The sequence below is a fragment of the Aedes aegypti genome, chromosome 3, assembly GCF_002204515.2.
Source record: "Aedes aegypti strain LVP_AGWG chromosome 3, AaegL5.0 Primary Assembly, whole genome shotgun sequence".
NCBI classification, from domain to species: Eukaryota; Metazoa; Arthropoda; class Insecta; order Diptera; family Culicidae; genus Aedes; species Aedes aegypti.
In genome coordinates this window covers 133670870-133692709 of record NC_035109.1, presented here as the reverse complement: position 1 = coordinate 133692709, position 21840 = coordinate 133670870, and the positions used below count along the sequence as shown (strand labels likewise).

At 38.1% G+C, this 21840-nt stretch overlaps 2 protein-coding genes across 2 annotated transcripts in view; one reads left to right on the top strand and one right to left on the bottom strand.

Moving 5' to 3' along the window:
- Positions 1 to 5187: 5187 nt before the first annotated feature.
- The window catches only part of LOC5569631, a 32373-nt gene continuing 15720 nt past the window's right edge, over positions 5188 to 21840 (top strand). Inside the window, exons 1-2 of the mRNA XM_021851749.1 lie at positions 5188 to 5537; positions 5616 to 5686. Coding sequence (XP_021707441.1) covers positions 5402 to 5537; positions 5616 to 5686 — 207 coding nt within the window. The 5' untranslated portion in view covers positions 5188 to 5401. The remainder of the gene's footprint in view (positions 5538 to 5615; positions 5687 to 21840) is intronic.
- Positions 14594 to 16614, bottom strand: LOC5569633. The gene is made up of 2 exons (XM_001658608.2): positions 16285 to 16614; positions 14594 to 16227 (listed from the first exon to the last, which is right to left on the bottom strand). The coding sequence occupies exons 1-2, from the start codon at positions 16492 to 16494 to the stop codon at positions 14827 to 14829; spliced, it is 1611 nt and encodes a 536-aa protein (XP_001658658.2). The 5' UTR covers positions 16495 to 16614; the 3' UTR covers positions 14594 to 14826.

Genomic DNA, 21840 nt, shown 5'->3' with positions numbered 1-21840 from the left:
AGAAGGTCATGGGTTCAATCCCAGTCCCGTCCCTTTCTTGTACTTTGTATTTGTATATCTCTCGCTTGCTTCTTATCTTTCATTCTAAATATATCACACTCAAATTATTCGTTCATAGCAAACGCCTAGAACCAGAGACGGATAAGAAACCGTTTCCCTAACGCTTACATACTTCCACGCGCCATGCCTTTCCCAATCCATACACTTCCGCATGAACTGACGTAGATGCAGTCGGACTCCACGGTCTACAGTGGGCCAGTATAAGTGCAACATCATTTCCTTCCCCTTTCCCACATTGGTCTGCATTCTGACGTGGCAGGCACCATTGTCGCTTAAAAATAGAAGATCACCAGCACTTATACACTGAGGATGCCTGTTAGTCCCAAGCAGTCATTCGGTTGGTTCCTTGTGTAAGTGCAGCTGATCTGGCGATACTGGAGTAGCATCTACGGGCGGCCAATCAAGCTCATACTGGATACAAGTGTAAAATTAAATCCAAATAAAAAGAAGATTAGGGTAACGGTCGTATTTTGGACCCCCTAAGGAAGTGATTTTAGTTTTGTGTTCCAATTCATTAATTGCACAGCGCAACCAAGTCAAAGAATATGTCAAAATGTAGAGAAAAACTTCCTCTACAAGATAAAAATGCCCAAACGGTCATGTAGGATCCAAAAAACGTCGAAAATAATTGAATTGTGAAGCACTGTTTTTCATTATTTTGGACACACCAATACATTTTGGACCCCCGGCATTTTTTTATAGTTTGGCGACAAAGTCCATGACACTGGATGTATTATATGCGTGCCCATAGCCTAATCAATCGATCGACAATGGAGAACCGAAGGAATTCTTCGCTGTTTGACCAGAAATTTGAAAAAAGTTTTTGTTTACATCTGAAAAATTTCTGACGGCTTCAATTTCTGTGTGTAACGTGGTGTAACGGTTGCATGGATGCACCGATTAAATTTAATTAATTTCAGATAAAATAAACACATTTTCTTTGTACAAACGGTTGATGCAAGTGCGGAATAGTCCTATCTTCCTAAATAGCATGCAAATTGAGTTGGTCTTTCGATTTAAACTGGGAAATTTGCAGGAAAATGGCCAAGGGGGTCCAAAATATATAGGGGTCCAAATTATATTGGTTACCCTATCTAGCACGATTTATAAGTGATTCTTAACATATATTTTAAGCATTGAGATATCAAAATAAAAAACTATCAGCTGTTTTACTGCCCGCTATCGCACAATTGTCATTTGTTCTATGGGACATCCTGTATAGGGTAACGGTCGTGTTTTGGACCCCCTAAGGAATTGATTTTGATTTGTTGTTTTAATTAATGAATTGCACAGAGTAACAATGTCATAGGAAATGCCAAAATGAAGAGAAAAACTTCCTCTATGAAATAAAAATTCCAACACGGTCATGTAGAATCCAAAATATGTCGAACATGATTGAATTGTGAAGCAATGATACCTGAAGGTCGTAGACACAAAAGTCAATTTGACCTTCAGGTATTTTCAAAACACCGTCGGCTGGTTAAGCCGTAATAGACATGACAACCCTAGTTGAGTGTGAAGCAATGTTTTCCATCATTTTGAACACACTAATGAGCAATTCTCGCAGAAACCAGGACGCCATCGGCATCCATCGTTGGAATTTCAATTTTTTGTCACTGATCGCTAGTTTTCGATAAAACTTAAGGGTGGTCCTTTCCGTTTTCTCGAATTGGTGGGCCCCTCGTACGCCAGCTAGCTAAGCAGTTTGCGAAAATGCCCATTTTTTGATAAATCTTGGGTATTTCTTCACGTGATATGTCTCATATTTCCCTTGGAACACATAACAAACATAGTGGCATCGTATAGAGAAAGAATATAGCTTTCATTTAAGGCTAAAACAATTTTGGCGGCCGTTTTCAGTTTAGCCGCCATCTTGAATTTCGTTAGAAAAATCGATTTGTCACCATTAGCGCACCGCTTGTTTTGAGTTCTGAGATCACCATTCAGAAAGCTGAGAAAAAATGCGCAAGATAGACTACAAAAACTAGGTGAGCTAAGGTATTTACCCTATGAAATGAACGATTTTCTAAAACATGTTCTATGGAATCAATGGAAACATAATTTTTTGTAAACAAAGAAATAAGTTTTCAATCGTTGGTGTTTTATTCGAGCCAAGTCCCGTCCCTTAAGGGTATTATTTTGAGTGATAAAATCTTGCGGCCATATTGGATTTTGACGCCATCTTGATTTTAGGTAGTAGAATGAATTTTTCACCTTGATAGCACTCAGCATGTCGAATTTAGAGGCTACCAATAAAAACAAGGTTACGTTTACTCTTCTTATTATTATTCTTCATTTTCCTGACGTGACGTCTTTACCGAAACTGATCATGATACTCAGCATTATTAGTTACTAGAGATGGTCGGGTCTCGGGTTCCGAACCTGACGGGTTCAGGTCGGATTCGGGTTTGAAAATTTGAAAATTTGAAAATTTTCGGGTTCGGGTTTGAAGGCTACAAAATTATCGGGTACGGGTCGGGTTCGGGCTTGAAAAAAGTCGGGTTGAGTCGGGTTTAGTGAGAATTATGAACAGAGTAGCATCCTGAAAACTTCTCTATGCATCAGAAACGTTGAATTTACTATCTTTTTGAGCTCGGGATTTTTTTTCGGGTTTTTCTTACAAAAAAAAATTCGGGTTTCGGGTCGGGTTTAAAAATTTGAAATTTTTCGGGTCTGGGTCGGGTTTGAAGGCTACAAAATTATCGGGTACGGGTCGGGTTCGGGCTTGAAAAAAGTCGGGTTGAGTCGGGTTTAGTGAGAATTATGAACAGAGTAGCATCCTGAAAACTTCTCTACACAGTTCGAACGAAACGTGTAAATATCTGAGACAAATAATGCACATAATTGGAGCGTGGTATATAATGGATATTTACATGACATGTCATGTAAACTTCAATTATATGTCATGTAATCCAGCAGGATTCTGAGTGGTTACATGACATATAACACAAATTTACATGATTCCAGACTTAAATTTACATGACGTCATGTTTACATCGCATAAATGAAGTTTACATGACGTGTAATCTTCATTATTTTTAACTGTGTACATCAGAAACGTTGAATTTACTATCTTTTTGAGCTCGGGGTTTTTTTCGGGTTTTCATTACAAAAAAATTTCGGGTTTCGGGTCGGGTTCGGGTTTGAAGAAATAAAATAAGTCGGGAACGGGTCGGGTTCGCGTTTGAAAAATTTGAAACCCGGCCATCTCTATTAGTTACAAATACAGGTTATTAAATAGTAATTTTCTTTTATATTGCAATTTTGATAACAGAACAATGCTTCGTCATAATTTTGAATTCAGTAATAATGAATAAATTAATTCAATAAATGAAAACTTATACATCGCTAAACGCTTCTATATCGCTTTCTCTATATGCTATGTATCCCAAGGGAAATATGAGACATATCACGTGAAGAAATACACAAGATTTATCAAAAAATGGGCTTTTTCGAAAACTGTTTAGCTAGCTGACGTACGAGGGGCCCACCAATTCGAGGAAACGGAAAGGACCACCCTTAGGTTTTATCGAAAACTAGCGATCAGTGACAAAAAATTGGAATTCTAACGATGAAAGCCAATGGCGGCCTGTTTTCAGCGAGAATTGCTCAATACATTTTGGACCTCCGGAATTTATTATCGGTTGGCTTTAAAGTCCACGATAATGGTTGTATAATACACAGTTCGAACGAAACGTGTAAATTTCTGAGACATATAATGCACATAATTGGAGCGTGGAGTATCATGGATATTTACATGACATGTCATGTAAACTTCAATTATATGTCATGTAATCCAGCAGGATCCTGAGTGATTACATGACATATAACACATTTTTGCATGATTTCAGAATTAAATTTACATGACGTCGTGTTTACATGGCATAAATGAAGTTTACATGACGTTTAATCTTCATTATTTTTAACTGTGTATGCTTGCCAATAGTAAAATCAATCAATCGTCAAGGAAAGAAATTCTACGCTTTTAATCCAGAAATTTTCGGAATCCATTTGATTTTCCCACAAAAATTTTCTTTTTTATTTTCGAAACGGTGTGTAAAAATTAAAAATGGGGGTGAGGTTGGGTCACAATAGAACAATAGTGACCGAAATCAACTCTACTTATTTGACGTTCAACGGTGTCGTGTATACTCTTTCCTCATTAAGATGGGTCTATCTTCTCTGTAATTAGAAAGATAAATATTTTTACGATGAAAAATATTGCCAAAAACCGCGAAATAATCCGACCCTTGTGAAAAAAGTTATTCAATGGTAACCTATTGGCAAGGCGACATTAATTAACAAGTAAAAGTATCACAATAATTACAAAATAAAGCAAATTTTCCGAAATTTTGCACAGTTGTTATGGGACCCAAATGTAATCCAATAAGTGGACTGGGAAAAGACTGTATTTTTTTATATAACCGTGTCCCAGGCTAATACACTCAACTTTCAAATGCAGCAAATGCAGTTTTTTATGCATTGTCTATAGAACAACAGCAATTTTAAGTTGACCATTTTTGGCGCGTTCCAGTCTTTAGTGACTAAACTTCCCCATGGAAAACGAGGCTCCGGAACACACTGGCAAACAGCCAAGCTGTTGAACCATACTTCATTAGAACTGGTTTGCAAAATAACGAAGTAGGAGGTTTATTCCAGAACTTCCCTCAGTGAATCTTTAACAACCGTAATTTTGTCTAATAATGAGCCAAATTGTAATAATAAAGTACTTAATTTAAAACAACAATCCAAATCCAAATTAAACCTAGATTGAAAGCCCCCTAGGCCGACCACATTAGATGTAAAAATTATTATGAATCAAACAAAAATTGAAAATAAATACGAATTAGAACTGATTGATTGATTGATTGACTCTTTATTAAGGGGAAATTGGGTTTAGAACTGAACTGAACCGTAATGTTGTAATAAACTTTGACATTTTTCTAAGTTTTAAAAATGAGATGTTCTCCCTAAAGTTGATAGATCCCGGAATAGTGAGGAATCAGAGCACCCTATCCGTCACAGTTGGTACCATTCCGAGACATTTCGATAACAGGATTTGCTGCAAGGACAACGTTCGTTCGTAGTGCGCAGCCGCGTAGTGTTGTCAAACCGCCGTTTCAACTGTGTTCGCTATCGGTCACCGATGGGTCGTGGAAGGTTGTGGGTGGTGGAACGCAATCGGAAAATTCAGTCACAATCTCAGACTGAATGGTTCGCCTTCCACATTCAAGAAAAAGCAATTTTTTCGGCATTAGCACTATCGTGTAGAAAACAGCCTTAGACACGTAGAATTCGTCCATTAGCTTAGTGTGTATCGGAAAAAGCCAAAGAATACAAAATGCGATGTTCGGTGTGCAATTATTACACCTGGAGCTATTTTATCGCTTTTGCGGAAATATTCGTCTCATTTGAAGTGGCATCCGCTCTGCTGCAATGCACCCGGGAGCTGGATCGTGATATTACTTGTTATGACGGTGAGTTATTTTTTTAAGGGCAGTAGGGAATGAGTGGAGTATGTAAATGAAATTATGAATCATTCATGTCGGTTTCAGTGGAACCGGTCGTAGTGCTGCTAGTATTGTACAACTTTCTTTCGCTGACCCTCATCATTGGTGTGTTTAAGGTGAGTGATTAATTCATAGTTTACTATCTATCAGGAAAGGCTATTAACTGATGAGGAGAATTTTTTTTTCTTCTGTTTCTATTTGAATCTGGGATGAATAAAAGAGTTTTTTTCAATTGAATTTACTATTATAAATAAATGATATATGTTGATGTAAATTTCAAAGCTGGAATTGAATATTGTAACGACGTAAAATCACTAGATGTGGCATTAAGGTGAAGATGAATCGAAGCCAAAGTTCAAATTTTCAAGAGCACGGATCTGGAGAACCAAACATCCGTTTAAGCTGAATATTTAATCAATTGATCACTAGCTGGTGGTGACCAATCGATTAGGTTTTCAGCTCAAACAGATATTTGGTTCTCCAGATCCGTGCTCTTGAAAATTTGAACTTTGGCTTCGATTCATCTTCACCTTAAGTACTACGTGTCTCCAGCAAAGCACAAGGTATTAAGATCGAACGAATGTGTAGTTCGTACGAAATAAATTTTCCACAAACATCTATAGAAGGATTGGCAAAAATTTTCTTTTTGGTATGTCTAAAACTGTCTGAATAGAACCTCTCTTCTATAGAATAATAATTTGATTTGATTATTTTAAACATCTAGTTTAACCTTTTTTGTGCATTGGGGTTATTTTTGACCAATCGGTATTCTCAAGGGGCTGTAACTTTGTAGAGACAAGAGATGAAAACCTAAAATGTTCTGACTCTTCCTAACTTTTGAAAACGAACATTTTCGTGCTAAAAGAAGCTTTCAGCGACCTCTAGGAGTGACGCTACAAAAAAAAATACACATTATGCATTAAGTGTCAAAAATGGCTCATGATTTGGAACATTCTCAAAATTTCATTTTTGAACCGATTTTCGTTCTTTTAGCTTTTTTCTATGAAACATATGAAACCGGCGGATAAAACCTTTGACATTTTTTGTAAGAATGGTCACTCTGGATACAAGGGCTCAAAGTCACCTTGAACCTGTTTCAGAAGGAAATGGTACATATCATATCCAGAAGTTTATACGCATGTATGGTACGACGGTTCGAATTCCATGATTTTTCATTCCGATTTACAAGAGCACCAAGGGCGTCAATAATTATATTTGGCCGGATTTGGTCGGAAAATTCCGGAACCGGTTCCGGTAGGGTTTGATGTGAACATTTTCAGACCATCATTCAGCCATTATCCAAATACTCTTCCAGAGATTTTTCTAGGAATTCCATCGAAGATTCCTCCAAGGATTGTATCAGAAATTCCTCCAATATAATCTGTACCATAATCCAAACAGCGATTTCACAAGAAAATCCTATCCTCTGGAGCTGCGTAAGGGATTCCACCGATAATTTCTTTAGGAATTCCTCACATGAAAACTTTTGATCGTTACTAAATTTTTAGACCGGTTCCGACTGGGCTCCAGTAATACCTTCAGCAATATTTCTAGAAACCCTCCAAATATTATTCCAGAGATTTCTGCATGAAAATTTCTACAAGGATTTTTCTAGAGATTTTGCAAGTGATTCTTCCGTAAGTTCCTCCCGTATAGTCTTTACTGAGATTCCTCCAGGATTTTTTCTGGGAACTTTTCAAGCAAACATTCCAGGGATTGCTCCACGGATTCCTTCAGAGATTTATTCAAGAATTCTTTAAACGTTTCCTCCTGATATTTCTATAGAGCTTCCTCCAGAAATCTAATCAGAGACTCCTTTAAGGATTCCACCAAGAAACTGTTTATAATAAAATTTGGGTTTATCCAGGAATTCTCCAGGGATCTTAAAGAATTACTAATGTTATTTCTCCAGAGGTTCCGACAGGAATTCTTCCAGGGATTCTACAAGAAACTACTTCAAAATCTTCCTTCGTGCAGTCTCCCAGGGATATCTTCAAGAAAATATCTACACAAATCACTCCAAAGATTTTTTTTTTCCAAATAATCCTCCAGGAATTCTCCGAGCATATTTTTTTAAGATTCGTTTTTGGCCTCCGAAAATTTCTGTACAAATTTTTCTAGAGTTTCCCTTATAAATTCCTCCAAGGATTTAATCAGAAATTACCCTAAGAATGCCTAGAATCAGTCTTCCCAAACGAACATCGAACACGTTGGTTCAGGCGGTTTCGTACTCTCCTTATAATCTGTTCTCATGTGTAAACCAAAACGCGCGAACCTGATCCTATACCCAAACATGTGTAAAGTGAACATCGGTTCGAACGCCGGTTCGAAAACCGGTTCATTTGTACCTCGATTGCCTCGATTGCAACCGCGGTGCAAATGGTGAAAACAGTTGAAATTCACGCTTATCAATTTCTATTTATCATGTATTGTTAGGGTGCAGAACCACTTGGGCACTTCCATGATTCACTTTGGCATGGGGGGTTTTTCTCGGCCGAATTGTTTGAAACTTTGCAATAAGTAGCGCTTCAGTACGACGCATATTGTGGCCAAAAATTAGCTCTGTAGCTTTTTAAAAACCCCACTGCCGAAGTGAATCAAAAGTGCCAAGAATAGGATCCAGCTCCCTAAAGGTCATTTTACCCTATTTTCAATGGATGTGATACATTCATAATTCAATATCTCTGGATTCCGCTGGAATAAAATCAATCTTTTTACCGCAAAAGAAAGATTTTTTCATGGGCTAAACAATAGTGAGGTGAGTGTCCACTGCACGTTATTTTTTCGTACGGTTTTGGTCTATTAAAGGCCATTTTACCCTATTTTCAATGGAAGTGATACATTCATTAATCAATATCTCCGGATTCCGCTTGAATAAAATCGATCTTTTTACCGCAAAAGAAAGATTTTTTCATGGGCATAACAATAATGAGGTAAGTGTTTACTGCACGTTATTTTTTCGTACGGTTTTGAGCTATTAAAGGTCATTTTACCCTATTTTCAATGGATGTGATACATTCATTATTCAATATCTCTGGATTCCGCTGGAATAAAATCGATATTTTTTCCGCAAAAGAAAGATTTTTTGATATGCAAAACTATAGTGGGGTAAGTGTTTACTGAACGTTAATTTTTCGTACGGTTTTGACCTATTAAAGGTCATTTTATCCTATTTTCAATGGAAATGATATATTCAAAATTCAATATCTCTGGATTCCGCTAGAATAAAATCGATCTTTTTACCGTAAAAGAAAGATTTTTTCATGGGCAAAACTATAGTGAAGTAAGTATTCATTGCACGTTATTTTATCGTACAGTTTTGGCATATTAAAGCTCCTTACCAATGAAAACACGTTTTACCCTATTATTGATGGGAAAAAATTGTTTATTAATCAATTCTCTTGACTTCGCTGAGATTATTTCATAATCTAATTAATGGTTTGTTGAACAATCTCGACACACGATTTATTTGCATGAGTTTGTTCGACTGATGGTCATATTACTCTGTTTTGTTAGAACTGATTTTAATTTTTCATAGAAATGAGATTTTTATTAAAATTATATTTGGTTCAGCTAAGATACAAACGAACTTTTTACCTCAAAAGTAAGTAAGTTTCGTGAGTGAATTGGTAATTGGGTGAGTAATTAGGGTGTGCGATTTTTCTTACCGATTTAGTTATTTGATGGTCATTATACACATTCGCGACAATATTTTTAAGTGCAATCACTAGATTCTTCTGGTGTATAATCGATATTTGACTTTTTAATGAAAAAAATCCTTCTTATAAGTAGGTTGAGGTCGAATTTCAAGGTGCTAGATTATTTTTTTATGGCCGAGTTAGACACTTGCACTCAGTATTTACTATTTGCAACGAAAAGGATCATAAAAGTTGATATGATAATTGTACCTTTTAATTTAATACTGATTACTTATATTTTGACAGATATGCGTTTTCGATTACCAGTTGTCTTTTTCAGCGTCAGTTACTCGCATCCAATGAAAAAATCATTACACCTTTCTACTTTAAGTATTGACAACGACCAAGTACCGATAAGATAAGTCTTTCTAGAATGTTTTAACTTAACAAAAAATCAGACCATAAGCCATAACTACTTCATATATATTTATCGATGGTACGGTTTATATTGAGGTATTTCTTTTCTAACAAATATAGGGTAAAATTACTTTTAATAGGACAAACCTATGCGAAAATAAATAACGTACCGTAAGTATCCATTAATCTAATCATGAAATTTTTTATTGTTTCGAGGTACAAAGATCGTTAGTATCTCAGCGGATTAAAAATAAGATATAAAAATAACCTTTAATTGGCAAAAATCGTACGCAAAAATCACGTTCCCGCAACTCGATGGTCCCTTCAATATCGAGTAAAAGAGAGTTAACTGTATGAACATCTAATTTACACTTACCTTTTTTCTTTTGCAGTAAAAAGATCGATTTTATTCCAGCGGAATCCAGAGATATTGAATTATGAATATATCATTTCTATTGAAACTAGGGTAAAATGGCCTTTAATAGGCCAAACCCGTACGAAAAAATAACGTGCAGTGAACACTCACCTCACTATAGTTCCGCCCATGAAAAAGTCTCTTTTTTGCATTAAAAGATCGATTTTATTCCAGCGGAATCCAGAGATATTGATTTATGAATGTATCACTTCCATTGAAAATAGGGTAGAATGATCTTTAATAGGCCAAAACCGTACGAAAAAATAACGTGCAGCGAACACTAACCTCACTATAGTTTTGCCCATGAAAAAGTCTTTCTTTTGCAGTAAAAAGATCGATTTTACTCCAGCGGAATCCAGAGATATTGAATTATGAATATATCATTTCTATTGAAAATAGGGTAAAATGGCCTTTAATAGGTCAAAACCGTACGAAAATATAACGTGCAGTAAACACTCACCTCATTATAGTCCCACCCATGAAAAAGTCTCTTTTTTGCAGTAAAAAGATCGATTTTATTCCAGCGGAATCCAGAGATATTGGTTTATGAATATATCATTTCCATTGAAAATAGGGTAAAATGACCTTTAACAGGCCAAAACCGTACGAAAAAATGACGTCCAGTGAACACTCACCTCACTATCGTTTAGCCCATGAAAAAATCTTTCTTTTGCGATAAAAATGTCGATTTTATTCCAGCGGCATCCAGAGATATTGAATTTAAAGACATTTTTTGCAGAAAAGTCCACTGTGCACTGGTGACACCCAGATCTTTACCTTATCCCTCCAACCCAATATCTTCTCCATGACAACTGAGGAGATGCAGAGGTGATCTCGGTCTCTAGTAACAACGGTTGTCGAACTAACATTCCTTCCCCGATGACCGTAAGGACGTGGCCGGCGCCGTTTTTGACTTTTAAAATTTGAGCTCTCGATTTGTGCACATTGAAGAATGGTGAGCTAATCCCAAGCCCCATTCATTAAATCTCTGTGCAACTTCGATTATTCTGGTCAATCACGGAGTAGCAACTACGAATAGTACGGTCATCTATGCTCATGCTCAACTCTGTTGTAATCCACTGATCTGGTAATGAAGGGATCTTTGTAAGATTATCTGGGTAAATTGCTGTAGAAATCCCTGGAGGCGTCTCAGGAGGAATATCTGGCGAAATTCCTGTAGTAATCTTTGAAGCATCCCTTGAAGAATCACTGTGAAGATTATGTAGAAGGAATCCCTGAAGAAATTCCTTCAGAGATATTTATGGAGAAATCCTTGGAGAAATCCATGGAGAAATTTCTGGAGGAATCCACGGAAGAATTCTCTTAGAGAGATTTTCCTATTGTAATCCTGGAGCATGATTCCAAGGGTAATCTTTGGAGAAATTTCTAGAGGAATTCTTGACGGAATCCCCGGAGCAGTTTTTAGAAGGCCAAAGCGAAACTCTGAAGATATTTTTGAGGTAATCCATGGTAGATTACCTGGAAAATTCCTTGAAGTTATTCACGTAACGATTTTCCAGGAGGTATTCCTTAAGGAATTCCTAGAGGAATACCTCAAAAAATTCGTGAAGTGAAGGATCCTTGGAGGAAATCATAATGAAATCCTTGAAAAATATCCTGATTGAAACCCTGGAGCGATCACTGGAGCTTTTCCATCCTGTAGAGGACTGACTGGAAAAATCTCTGCATGAACTCACCCAGACAACCAAAATGTACGTATAACGAAATCACCTGGATGCTTTGAATGTGCAAAATTTTTCTTATGAGATGTCGCGAAAAGGCCATCTACGTACAAAAGTGGAGGCGATATACGTGAATATATTATGTGATGAATAATAGCATACAATGCGAGTGTATACATTTTCAACCGAACTAAACTGTTATTCTATGCGACTTAACTTATGATAACAAATGTTGATTTGACAGCTGCTAAGGATTTATTCGACTTACTTTGTACGAGTGTACAGGACGAAACAAATGAACTCAGAAAAAAGCGTTTTATGCGAGTAAACTCATCTATCTGACGATTTTATCCACCGTGTGTTACGGGTTTTATGTAATTTGTATGAATAAACGAGTTATTATGTGAACTTTTTGGCGACTTCTGGTTGTCTGGGCATGGAGGAAATTCTGATAAAATATATGGAGTAATCCTTCAAAAGATTGTTCTAGTGTAACCCCTGGAGGAAGACTTAAAGACATCCCTTCAAGGATTCCTATACACTGTATAGTAGACAATCTTTCCTGAAATTACGCTTGAAGGAGTCTCTGGACAAATCTCTTAAAGAATATCAGGATAAATTGCTTGGAGGAATGTATGGAAGAATTACTTGGAGCAATTGATGGAGATATCCCATAAAAAATTTACTTGAGGATGCTATGAAGGATTCACCGGAGACATTCCTGCGCAAACTCCGTGCGAATTTTCTAGAAAAATCTTTGTAAAGATTTTCCTGCAGAAATTCCTGCAACAATGTTTGGAGAAACTCTAGCAGGAACTTCTGGCAGAATTGCTGAAGGTATTCCTGAAGCCCTATTGGCGTTGGTCTTAAAAATCATAGTGACAAAAAGATCTTCCCGGAGGAATCTCTGAAGGAATCACCCTAGTGGAATCCACGGAGAAATCTCTGTAGAAATTACTGTAGAACTTGTGCCAGGTGCTCTGGAGTAGCCTAATCAGTTGATATCAAGTTGATTCTTCGTGGAACCTGCGTCAGGAGCTCTAGAGTGGCCACAGGTTGTTCGTACCTAGTTTATTTTTCAATTATTGACAAGTTCTCTCGAATTCATGACAATTGAGACGTCGCACGGTATGTTTTGGACATGTCCCTATAGGGGCCCTGGCAGAAGCGGCAACGATGTTCCGGAATAGACAACTACTTCAAATTATGTTTAAATAATGACAATCGATCATTATCCTACGTTTTACATCAAAACTTTGGTGTTGTAGCTGTAACAAATAAAAAAATAAAAACGTTTCTCAAATTTGACAGCCTCGTGACCCATCTACAACCCGGAATATCTTCAGCGTGATTCCGAATTCAGCATTGTTCATTCATGACGAATAACGGGTACCTTGTTTAATGTCAAATGAGGGTAATTTAAAAAAAATCGAATGGAAATTGACAAAATGGTAATTGTTTGAAAAGGCCTTGTCCGGTCGGGGACGTAAGAGCTAATCTAGCGTGGTTCTATGACTCAATATCGAGTAAGAGAACATCGACTAATGAAGGTTTGACTGTTTTGAGCTTTATCAAATACACTTGAAGAATGTTGCCAGCTACCAGATAATTAAGTACTCCACAAGAAAAAAATATTTAACTGGAAATTCATTCAGTATTACATTCAATTATCTATCTTGCTGTAAATTTGGGATTTTCAACTTGTCTTGATCGTTTTTAGCAGTGTTACCAGCTACATGAACACTTGTATATCGGTTGACCGTATGGCATGCAGGTACTCTGAAACTCTATGTAAAATGACTGCAATGTAATAATTCCCTTGCAGACAAAATTTCAAGTTATTTGTAGTTCGTCATCCAAATTTCAGCCAATTCGGACTACCAAAAGCTGAGATACAGCACACCAAACTTGGACATTTTGTATGGAAAAACAGCATTTGGTTACTAACTTATGTCATTGACTGTATACTTTTCCTAAAAAAATAATGCTGAAAAGGGCTACATTTCAGCACTGTGTTCGGTGGTAAAAAAAGTAGCACTTTTTAGTACTGTTTGGGAGACGTCAGCTAAATATCCCAGTCTATTCTGCCAAAGCATCTGATGTGCGATTCAGATGCAAGACTAGTTATATTGTCGGCGCGATAAAAATTTATAATAACTTTCTCGCCGAAGTTGAACTTTTCTTAGAATCTATGCGAGATACCTAATTTCGGAAGTTGTGCATTCGATTCGTATCCGGACGCGCTCTAATGCGCCTTTCTTCCGAAGCAGGGTATCTTGCAAGGATACCAAGTTTTCTGGCCTTCCTTGACATTTTTCTTTAATAATTAACAATTATTTTTGGGTTGTGCACAACAATCAGATGAACTTATTTCGGTCAAAACCATATTCTCTTCTTGTTGTTAACTATAAAAAGGATATGAAAATAAAAAATTTAATAACAGTTTGCCAACTCACAAATATATTTAGGCATTCAACTTTTAAAAATGTAAAATCATCGAAAAACACGTAGAAATTTTAATTATGTTTACTTGATTTTCGACGGTTTTTCACGCTCTGTCCTTCGAATGTGCGGTTTTCCAGTGACAGGTTCCCTGGACTTTTGGGAACTCGCAATCTAAGCCAGCTGTCTCCCCTCTCAGATACTACTATGTCGAAAAATACAAAAATACACATGCCCACGTAGTTTCTGTTGAAATGTTTGTTTGTGCTTTTGGAAATAATCCAGCTTAAATGGAATTTTTCGTAATAGCAAAAAAAATGTTGAATGCAACTCGTTGCAACATTCGATTTTTTCAGCACTCGTGTACAACTCGTGCTGAAAAAAATCAGCATTTTGCAACTTGTTGCATAAATAACTATTCTAGCTGCTTTCAAATAATTCTTTTCCTAGAGCATTTAAATATGTTTTTCTTTAATTATAATTCCAAAACGTGTGTATTGCCAAAGGAATTGATTAGCTTTAAGCGTATAATGTTGTATTTTTTAATTCATTTTTGCAATTTTAATGGATCCATTTATAAATAATAAAGTTTGGTGTTATTTCCGGATTCCGGGGGTAAAACTATTTGTTTTTGAGTTATACGAGATAGCATATTTATTAAATCACTTAACAGTTTTTCTGCCTCTTTGAACAAAAACAAATCTATTCACAACACTGCATATAAGTTCTATCGAAAAGGCCAAAATACTGGACAAGGATCCGACCAAAATTGTAAACCATGCAATGTTCGTATCCCTCAAATTTAACGGATTGACCGTGTAGCCACCGGTCTTCTCGAAATATTTCGGCACAAACCTTGTAAGTTGCCAATATTTAAACAAATCCCCTTCCAAGAATGCAGTCCAATAGTAGTACAAAACTTCTCCATATGGTGAAAACGTGGCAATGGCAAAATTGTTTGTTTTGGAACCAGCGTATTCCGCTACCACATGCAATCGCCTCTTTACATTCCATTTTATATAATAATAAACGGATTCGCAAGGCACTACGTGCTGATAATCGGTCATGATGTTGGGCACAGCGGTTCTGTTGGTGCTCGTTTCGTCTGCTATCCATGTCATGTTCTTGAAATAAAGATTGAACAGTTCGGTAACACGCTTCACAATCACCACCGGATACTTGGAGTTGTTCACTTCTTCGATGGTATCGATTTCCGGGTAGAACCGCTTCATTGACATGGAGGAGACCAATGCCGACTCGTAAACTGCCATCAGGATCATGCACAGCAGAACAAACATTCCGATAACATACTCTTCGAACTGGTTGCGCCTTCTATTCAAGAGACCATTCATGAAAGTTTGATAAATTTCAAAGTGTATGGTCCAAAAACTTCTTCGAATGTTTCCTCGGTAGCCGAAGCGATATACAAAAATAGCGAGCATTTCAATTACGACCAGAAACGTAGCCCAGACTGTCCAATGGAAAGGTTCGATGAATACTTGAAGCCAAGGAACCTCTTCGTCCAAGGCAGGTGTCACTACGCACAAGTACCGGAACTGGTTCATAGAAAGCAATTTGACAAATTTGAATCTCGAGGCATCAAATAGAATGTCTTCAATCAGCATAAAGTCGGGGAAATATTTACTTTCATGGTTTAGCGATAGTAAGCTGCCTTTGCCGCCTCGTTTTGACGCCATTGTTTTGACTAGATATCCGTATTGAGTGGTCTCTTTAGGACTCGCATATATGGGTCTTGAATATTGCATTGTAAAGTGGTATCCGTCCACATCCTTCAGCTGATTTTTGAAGGTCTCTTCTATATTCTGCCCCATTATATATGGGCGTTCTTTTAGAGAGAACGGATGAATGAAGCCTGCTTGGTGCCATCCATATGCGTCAAACTTTATCATAAACAGGTAATGCAAACGATATCTGTCGTTTTGCCGTATGAAAAATCTACTATTGTAAACCGATCCGTTGTTTAAAAAAGTCACAAAAACATACCGACCATCGCCGTGTCTTAATTGTCGCTCGGAAACGAAATCCATAAGCTTTACGACGTTCTACGAATAACGATAACATTTAGTTCCATAGCATCACACAATCTGGAGAATCCTTACCTCACTCAAAACGTGGCAGAAAACCACGTAGTACTGTGTACCCTTCGTTGATCCCATCTTATCGCTGGTATGTCCAAAAACTATTTTATTACCACACGAAGCTCCGGCAATATACTTCAAAACTCGATTCATGACTACGTTGCTGTAGGGATCGAAAAACAGCTGCATAATATTTAACTGATAAATATTGTTCGATTCGCATATTGGCATCAAAATGGATGCAATGAATTGGCCAGTTTGATCAATGTAATACTCAGTGAGGAGTTCATATTCAACCACATTTTTGAATTTCTGTGGGCTAACTGGTAAAGCAAGCACTATGAGAAAGCAACAACGAATCCACATTCTTACTGAGTTAGGAAACGGCAATCTACAATGTGGCATGGTGAGATAGGAAATAGGCTTTCAACATTACAATGAATAATAAATGTGAAAATGGAAACTTATCGTTTCGTTTCAATTTATCTAAAACCATGCAGCCACGTCTACATCAAAAGAGTGTTTCTTCTTCATCTAGCACAATCCTGAACTTATCGCATGCAGTTGTCCTGTAAGTTCTTTTTCAACGTTCATTTACTACGTAGTGCTAAAAATGACTATTTTGCTCCCGATTGGAAGCTGCTTATCGTCACTGTTACGTCACTTCGTGTCATCCTCATTATCGTCGAGTGGATACTTCAGCAAATGATGACTCATTATTCGTATACAGCCGGTTCTCCTATTAAACGCATTCCTATAAGACACACTAGAGCGTCATAGGAGACCCAGGGCTTATTCGATTTCATCAATTTGGGGGTTTTGATGGATATGTACCGTTTTGACTCATATTCCGAACACTTAAGGCCAATACTGTCTTCAAATGCATTTAAAAAGGCATAATTTAGCTAATATTTGTGATAAATTTAAATTCTCCGCAAACTGTTAGTTTTAACAAAACTGCCAAGAAAAAGGTTTATTTAAACTTGTTTAGTATTGTTTTCTGTCGGAAGTAATGCGACAATTAGTATTCATAGTAGGCTATTATAAACTGTATATAGAAAGTAGAAATAATTTTTTTCATTCTTGTTCCAACTGCCAACTAAAGTAGTTTGGTCTCTGGATCTCGCCACATTTTTAAAAAGGTTATGGGCCCAGAGAGTTCAGATAGTTAGAAGAATTTTATTCAAGATTCAAGAAAAGTTCTCAAGTCCTTCAAGATGGCCAACCCGGCGGAAAATTATCAGCGCGGCGAAGGAGACGCAGTCCAGAATCGGATCCATTCCATCCATGGTTCAGCAAGCCTACCGTCAATCAAACTTCTGCGCGGCCGCGAAAACTGGTCGACGTGGAAATTCGCGGTACAAACGTTCCTGGAACTGGAAGATTTGTTGGAAGTCGTGAAGCCAACGCCGAACGCAGACGGGACCCTTCCGGTGGCAGACGCATTGAAGGACCGGAGAGCGCGAGCGAAAATCATCCTTTTGCTCGATCCGGTTAACTACGTGCATGTGAGGGAAGCCGAATCAGCACGGGACACGTGGTCGAAGTTGGAAGCAGCGTTCGAGGACTCTGGATTGACCCGGAAAGTCATGAGAAAACTCATCACAACCTCCTTGGCAACGAGCAACTCCATGGAGACGTTTGTTCACGACATCATAGCAACCGCACACCAACTGCGTGGAATTGGCTTCGAGATCACCAACGAGTGGATAGGAGCACTTTTGCTGGCCGGTTTACCTGAAGAATATCGGCCGATGATCATGGCTCTTGAAAACTCCGGAGCAGCGATTACCGGTGACGTCATCAAGACAAAACTGCTGCAGGAGATCAGAGTGCCAACGTCGGGGGCCGCATTCGCTAGCAACAAGCATGGCCGGAAACCAATCGAGGAAAATCATCAAGAGTCGAGATGTTACCTTCGTGAGTGAAGCAGGAGAGAAACCATCGTCTTCCAAACAGCATGCAGGTTGCAGTCCCGGAGCGAAAAGTCGTACGACTAGACCTGGGCGATCCGTGTCCAGTACATGAGGAACCCGAACCGGTACGAAAAGAAGCAATCGACATCGAAGATGGAATAGTGCCTGTGGAAGAACATCAATCAGGCTCTGAAGATGAAGAATTTCTTAATCCAATTCGTGACGTGACAAACTCTGCGCTCCCTCCGCGCTCATCTTCAAATCCGCCCGAGTCACAGGCGTTGAGGCACAGCGGACGGGAGCGCTACCTGCCAGGCAAGTTGAAAGATTTTTTCTTTCCGAGTAGAGGACTCTCTTCCGATCGATTTTCAGACAACCAACCCGAGTCTAATGTCTAGGTAGACGCAGGAAGCGCCATCGACCTTCCTGGACCCGTAGCTAGTGACCGGCAACAAGGACTAGCAGCCAGGCGTCAACCATCAACCGATGGTGATCCACGTACTCCGTCCGAAGCATTGAGGGGACCTGAAGCGAAACTGTGGAAGCAAGCAATGGACGACGAATATCGAGCTCAGATCGAGAACAACACGTGAGAGCTGGTCGAGCTACCCCCGGGCCGAAAAGCGATCGGCTGCAAGTGGATCTTCAAAACGAAGGAGGACGAAAGAGGAAACATCGTGCGGCACAAAGCAAGACTGGTTGCACAAGGGTTCAACCAGAAATACGGCGTGGACTTCGACGAGGTCTTCGCACCAGTTGCTAAGCAAGTGACCCTCAGGACGCTACTCACGGTGGCAAGCCGTCGTCAGATGTTTGTGAAGCACATGGACGTCAAAACCGCATACCTTCATGGGAAGTTGGATGAAACCATCTACATGAGGCAACCGGAAGGATACTCCATGGGAGGGCCGAACACAGTATGCTTACTGAAGCGAAGCATATACGGGCTCAAGCAATCCGCACGTGTGTGGAATCAGAGCATCGATGCAGTTTTGCGGCAAATGGGATTAAACCCATCATCGGCAGATCCCTGTCTGTACGTGCGGAGGGAAGGAAACAGTTACACGTACGTTCTACTCTATGTCGACGACATGTTAGTCTTTTGCAGGACAGAGGAGGAGTTCAAGGCTATTCACCAGGTTTTGAGGCAACATTTCAACGTGACAGCACTAGGAGATGTTAAACATTTCCTAGGAATCGAAATCGAGAGGGATGGTAACGGATTCCAGCTTAATCAAGAACGGTACATCCTGAAGCTTGCAGAACGGTTCGGTCTAGAAAACGCCAAGTCTTCGAAAATACCCTTGGATCCTGGCTACCTGCAGCAGAAGGAGGAGGAGCATGAACTACGTTTGCCGAACAACACTCAATACCTGAGTCTCATCGGTGGTCTGCTGTATGTAGCAGTTAATACTCGGCCTGACATAGCTGTGAGCGTTTCCATTCTGGCTCAAAAATCAAGCTGCCCGACACAACTGGACTGGCACGAGGCCAAGTGAGTGCTCAGGTACTTGAAATCGACTAGTACTCACAAATTGATTCTAGGATCCACAGCTGACGGGCTCGAGATGTACGCAGATGCCGATTGGGCTGGCAACCATCGCGATAGGAAGTCCAATTCCGGTTTCCTAATACGACTGGGAGGTGGCGTCGTCAGTTGGGCATCAAGGAAACAAACTTGTGTGGCGCTGTCATCAACGGAGGCGGAGCTCGTTGCCTTAACCGAGGCGTGTCAAGAGCTCAGCTGGCTCAAGAAGCTGATGATCGATCTAGGTGTCAACGTTTCTTCGCCATTTACCACATTCGAAGAGTCATGCGACTCAAAGGTAATGGGAGTCTATAGAAGCCAACGATGGCAACGAATTGGTGCAAAGGCGTCGCAAGGAAGCCTATTCGTTTCCATCATTTGCTTCTGTAGACTCCCTTTACCTTTGAGTCGCATGACCGCTACAGCCATAAAACAAAAATAATATAGATTATAAATCAATCGATCGATGATAAATTTAGGGCATATAGTGGTTTAAATCAAATTAGTATTTCATCATTTTTAGATGAAACAATTGAGATTGCGGGTAAGATCGACACCCTTTTTGGGTAAACCCGATACATGCATTTTGTGTGGGATGTTAAAAAACAAGCTTCAAACATGACTTTCAAGTTTTGTGACCCCTCTCTTCAAGGTGTTGTACACATATTATGTAAATTATTAAAGAAAGGAAAGAGATCATCTGAATATATGAAAAAATTCAAATGTTCCATGCTAAGATTATGATGTTTGGGTCAATACATATGATTTATTTAAGTTTACGAAGATAAAGTTGAAGCAAATGATTGGTTATGACAATAATTACAGTTTATTTAAACAAACCAGAAGAGGATAATTGTTTTCAGATAATAAAATCTATCGAATCTCGAGCTTTGTGAATGAGCAATATGAATAATTTATGTGTAAACATTTTAAAATCTATTTTTTCATCAATGTTCAATGAAAAAAAGTTATTCAAACTTGATCTCGCAAGTTTAAAAGTGATAACATAGAAAAAAAATTTGAATACTTACAAAACTATCACCTTGTGACAAACCATTTAACAAGTTCGCCAACCATGACTTTCATTGGAATTCGAAAAACACAACTTAAATGAACTTCAGAGAATGTCTTCTGACAAGAAAGATTCCCTGAAGTTAGAATCCAAATTAAAGGGTCGATCTTACCCCGAATGGACATTTTTTCTACAATAGCGTTTTCATCTGCCGAAAAATCAGAAAATACATTCTCCTTTAGGTTGCATCTTCGAAATAATGATGAATAATGATTTAGACGCACAATAAACTTTACAGTCGAAATCGTTAAAGAATAAGAGCGAAATCTTAAAACGGTCGTCCCTTCTATGTTGTCCAATATGATTTTGTTGTTTATTTTGGCAATTTATTGGTAGTGTCACTTGAAATGTCATTCAAAACACAACATTGCACATAACATATTGGGATTATATTAAAACAAACTTTTCATTAAAACTCGCACCTTTTATTTTATCTTAATAAAACGATATTTTAAAATGCATAACACGGGTCCATTTATTCATTTAACTAAATTTGGAAAGATAAGAAATAATTAAGTGTGATTATCCATGAATATCTTTTCCACATAGGCATAAACATTATTCGCGATCAAATGTGGTTAGGCTGCGAAAGTTTTGCAAGTTCAAACGAATATTCACAATTCCCTGTGCTATGAGTTTAGACAGCGAAATGATAGCAGTGATTTTTTCCAAAGCTACTAACTTCGACTGGGTTGCATAAATCAAAATTTTGGAACAACGCCATATTCGTATTTTAGATTTGCGTTAAATCACGAATAATTTAACAATTCTTACGACTTGAATGGAACTAGAAGTCAATTTATCATTTTCGAAAAACATTTAAAAAAATGAATTTTTAAATGATGTTTGTTGAAAAAACATAACTTAAGTTCTTTGCATTTCTAAGATTAAAACAAAAAATTTTCCTAAGGTTGTACTAAACATAAATTTTGTATTAAAGATAATAGAAAACTAAGGTTTATTTAGTTTTTATCATTGTTACATATATTAAAGTGGCTTTGTGCCATACAAGCATGAGATTTGTTAGCGTTAGCGTTAGCGTTAGCGTTAGCGTAGTTACG